The sequence below is a fragment of the Berghia stephanieae genome, chromosome 12 (assembly GCF_034508935.2).
Source record: "Berghia stephanieae isolate SIO BIC M18660-M18661 chromosome 12, UCSD_Bste_1.3, whole genome shotgun sequence".
NCBI classification, from domain to species: domain Eukaryota; kingdom Metazoa; phylum Mollusca; class Gastropoda; order Nudibranchia; family Aeolidiidae; genus Berghia; species Berghia stephanieae.
In genome coordinates this window covers 4,250,920-4,255,919 of record NC_088371.1, presented here as the reverse complement: position 1 = coordinate 4,255,919, position 5,000 = coordinate 4,250,920, and the positions used below count along the sequence as shown (strand labels likewise).

Genomic DNA, 5,000 nt, shown 5'->3' with positions numbered 1-5,000 from the left:
TTTTTGACCAGTTTAACATTTAATTCGGCCTTTAAGCATATGGTTCGTTCCGACATAATACCGTTTGAGACGATGGGTCACATAAAGACTTTTACTAACAGACACTCATCTATTTTGATGATTATACATGTACTACTGTATTGTGGAAAATAACATTGATCGAGACGATTCTTTTGAGCCATCAACGATCAAAATCGGTCCTGTAATAAAGGTCTGTAGGTGCGCGCAAATGTATCTGGCAACAAGGCAGCCAGATGGCGATTCCCCAAGATTAAATGATGACCGATCATTAGGCACTAGCAGATTTTATAAATAATCATTTGAGTCAAAGGGTGACACCTTTAATTTTTTTTAAAAAGGTTTGCAAGTTACTCGCATATCAATCTGTAAAAAAGTTTTATAATCTTTAGATTTGCCAGTAATTCTGTGCTCGTTTGGAAATATTATTTAAATTGAGCTTTTATATAGCGCAATAGCCACTAAACGTGCTCAAAGCGCTTTACAAGGGGTCCCTGACCAACAGCCACACGTTACATGTAGAACGAGATATGACGCCTGTTAGGCGATATTGCAATTTTTTTCTGACATAGTTAAAGGCCAGGTACTCAATTTACACCTGAGTACGGTGAGAGAATGTGAGTAAAGAGTCGTTTCCAAGGACTCAATTATGCTCCGAGCGAGGCTCGAACCCAGGACCTTCCGATCCGAAAGCGAGTTTTCATAGCACTATCTAGACCTCATAGCCTCACATTTAACAAGAGGGCTATACGGAACAATTTTAAACCCCAAATCTATTTCTTTTAAAAGAATAAATATAGTCCTTTTCTGATTGTCTTTAATGTTTTTATGAAGGTTTCATCATTATTCTCCTGACGATTGTCCATAATAAATAGTATTGTTCAATTCTTTGATTCCAGCGACTTCTATCCTCGCCGAGTCCAAGAGAAACAGAACAGCTTATACAAGACAACAAATCCTTGAACTAGAAAAAGAATTCCATTATAACAAGTAAGTTGTACTCTAGCTCGTACCCCAATAGGATTCAACAGTCGTAACGTCACTTCCTTCCTAATGACGCATGGTAACTTAGCAACACTGGCTCAAAACTATCGGAACAATGGCGGACGCCCGTATGAATATTTCTCCGGCGAGCATAAAGGGTATCCAGAGGGAAAAAAAAGACATACATTTAATCATGTTTTGACTTTTACACATTCTGATCACAAGGCATATGAAAAGTTCTAGCCAGCATGAAAAATAAAAAGGAATGATTTTCTTTGTTTAGAACCAAGATGGCCGCCGTTGGCGGGAGGCGTGACATCAGACTATTGAATCGTATTCCGGATTGGTTTAATGGTTTTGGGATTCAGTCGCTGATCGTCCAATGTGCTTAGATCTCGGTTGAGCCGGGCGGGTAAAGTTGTTACTCTACCTCGTGCCCCAATACTCTTCAACAGTCGTAACGTCACTTCCCTCGAATGACGCATGGTAACTTAGCAACTGGCTCTAAACTATCGAAACAATGGCGGACGCCCTTATGAAATATTTCTCCGGCGAGCATAAAAGCGTATTCAGAGGGGAAAAAAACATAAATATGATCTTATTTTGACATTTACACATTCTGATCACAAGACATATGAAAAGTTCTAGCCAGCATGAAGATTAAAAAGTAATGATTTTCTTTGTTTAGAACCAAGATGGCCGCCGTTGCCGGGTGGCGTGACATCAGACTACTGAATCCAATTCCGATCGAATTGCTCTTCCCCTGAATGAGTTTCTACACATTTTGAAATACGCGGTCATTGCATTTAAATTTTGGCAGGAATTTTCTAATTTCGTCACAGAATATGTCCAAAAGAAAGGTACCATTTCTGTTACTGTTAGGGTTCAACATACTGTGACGCCTGTTGGCGTTAGCTCCGGCTCAACAAAAGTCTTATATTTTCACCTCTTATCGAGTATAAAAATGGTTATACCAATTAAACTATAGAAAATCTCAAATTCAATATTTTAAAAAAAATCTAATTTATTATCTTGCTAATTATTTCTTTTTCCCTCTTCTGTATCAAACAGATACCTTACTCGTCGAAGAAGAGTAGAGATCGCTACCACCCTCAGTCTATCCGAGAGACAGATTAAGATTTGGTTCCAGAACAGACGGATGAAATACAAGAAAGAACACAACCAGCCCAACACCAAAACGAGGCTGCTGGAAGGTTACGTTGACCCTGCCAAGTTCGAGGTCACGGATTCGTTTATGTAGCCATCTTTACAATGGATTGCTCTTATTATTTATCATTATAAGGGAAATTTTACGAGTTTTCATTCATTGTCTATTCAATGCATGCATATATTATAATATATGATCACAAAATACTTCAGCCAACATGCGTCCAGTTTTACCAACAAAAAAAAAAAATAAAATTAAAAAAATGAAAAGAAATAAAAATTCATTTGTTTAACTCATGGGGGACATTTATCTCTAGGGTCTATTCCAAGGGAAAGACTGGAATGACTCAGGCGTCAGCCGCAGTGCAGCGCCGCCACAAATTGAGCTAGAGCGAGGTGACTTGCTCAAGGCCACACAGCGCAGTGGAGGGGGATCGAACTCGGTTCTTTTCGGGTACGAAGCAAAGAACGTACCGCTGAGCCACTCTGCCCCTTTATCTTTTAGGCAAACGTTTCAAAGAAAGAAAATGATAAAAGTTGATCCAAAATAAACACAAACCATAAATTTGTCATGAATTTGAACTGTCTGGAATTGTTGGCAGTTTTCTTGTCTTGTCACATCATATTATGCAGACCTGCCAAGCTACAGACCAACAGTCGCTTCTTTGACTCAAAAAATCTTGTTGAAAAGGAAAGTTTAGTTCTGTAGAACCTATATTCAGGACTTTGGAGCAATTTTATTTTGGATCATGCTGAGGGTAAATTATTTATTTCTAAAGCTATTTAAAGTGACTTTTGCGGCTATGTGGTCTAGTGGTATGACACTCGCTTTCGGATCGGAAGGTCCTGGGTTCGAGCCTCGCGCTCGGCGCATAGTTGAGTCTTTGGAAAAGGCTCTTTACTCACTTTCTCTCTCCGTACTCAGGTGTAAAATGATTTCCTGGCCGTTAACAGTGTTGTCTTTGTCCGAAAAATTGTAATATGTCCCGTCCTACATGTTAAATGTTGCTGTTGACCAGGTACCCCTTGTACAGCGCCTTGAGTACATTTAGTGGATATTGCTCTATATAAAGCTCATTTATGGGCCTAGTTTAACATTGTTGAAATGGACAATATTTTGCGTCATTTTTTTTTTTTTAGATTTCCATTGCTACAATGAGCCCATAAGGAATTGGGTTATCAGACCTGCAAACTTAGAGCACGTCGTCCATATCCTATATTTCTCACTTATCACTGAATACCTTTCATACCATCAAACGAACACAAATTCTGCAAACAAAACGATATTCACCATCGCTTCAGTTGAAAATGAAAATAAATTTTTCAAATTATTTCTCTTGATCAAGCAAGAGAGCAGTCGGCATTTTTAGTCTCAAACTTTAAACTAATCCACATCTTTGGACTGTTCCATTTTTTCTTAATTAATTCTCTTTAACCCTCTCCTTACCAACTATAGATAGTTCAAAGATGACGTCACTCAGGTCTTTGTTATTGTTTTTTGCCATCCGCGTTTATGAGTAATGCTCACTAAACTATTAACCTGACTATAAACGTTCATGGATACATACAGTTTTGTGTGGTAGTCCGTTATACTTCTTCCGGATGGCTATGTTATGAGCTATGAGCTTCTTAGCCAAGCGCATTCTATCTATAGGAAAATCGTCACATTCGCTACGATGCAACCAGCAATTTTATCATTCTGATTTCATTTGTACAACACACCATTTTTTTTTGTTATAGATAGTACGCGCTTGGCTAATAAGCTCACAACATTGCCATCCGAAAGTATACCGGACCAACACACAAAACTATGTGTAACCTTAAACGTTTATAGTCAGTTTAATCGTTGATGGCAAAAAATAATAACAAAGACCTGAGTGACATCAACTTCATTCTATCTATAGCTATAAAAACCTATGTATAGATAGTTCGAAGATGACGTCACTCAGGTCTTTGTTATTGTATTTTGCCATCCGCGTTTATGAGTAATGCTCATTGAACTGTATTATCCCGACTATGTACGTTCATGGATACACACAGTTTTGTGTGTTGGTCCGTTTTACTTCCGGATGGCAATGTTATGAGCTTCTTAGCCAAGCGCATACTATCTATAGAATGTTCTTATTGCTTTTCTAATCCAGTAAGGAAAATGTATGTTTGTGTTGGGTCGGTGTGAAGTCTTATGGAAAATCATGAAAATGGTCGGGAAGGAGAATGTTAAATAAATAATTGGATTCAATAGTCTGATGTCACACCGCCCAACAACGGCGGCCATCGTGGTTCTAAACAAAGAAAATCATTACTTTTAATTCTTCAAGCTGGCTAAAACCTTTCATATGTCTTGTGATCAGAATGTATAAAAGTCAAAACAAGATCATATTTATAATGTTGTTCTCCTCTGGATACACTTTTATGCTCGTCGGAGAAACATTTCATAAGGGCGTCCGCCATTGTTCCGAAAGTTTAGAGCCAGTGCTACTAAGTTACCATGCGTCATTAGGAAGGAAGTGACGTTACGGCTATTGAATCCTATCTTACTAATTGTAAGCGAATTGTTTGTTTTCTTTTTTTTTTTTTTTTTTTTTTTTAATGTTATGTTCGTTTGTTATATTATTTGATAAGACATGAATTTTGATGTAAACATACCGACGTGCATAAGGACAATAAAATGGCATTATGCTATCAAATATTATTTTAAAAACCCCATAGTGTTATTTCCCTTTATATGAGCGCAAAAAATAACATTTATTGAAATGTAAGCCTCAAGTTATTAAAGGGAAGAAAATACTGTGGACGTTTCGGGTTTCCCCTTTATCAACAAAACACGATGA

General features: G+C 37.7%; 1 protein-coding gene across 1 annotated transcript in view; it reads left to right on the top strand.

The window, feature by feature from the left end:
- LOC144957890 (homeobox protein Hox-B4-like) overlaps positions 1–2,449 on the top strand; it is a 64,561-nt gene extending 62,112 nt beyond the window's left edge. The window contains exons 2-3 of the mRNA XM_078889415.1: positions 918–1,008; positions 2,074–2,449. Of these exons, the coding sequence (XP_078745541.1) occupies positions 918–1,008; positions 2,074–2,263 (281 nt within the window). The 3' untranslated portion in view covers positions 2,264–2,449. The remainder of the gene's footprint in view (positions 1–917; positions 1,009–2,073) is intronic.
- Positions 2,450–5,000: the final 2,551 nt, after the last annotated feature.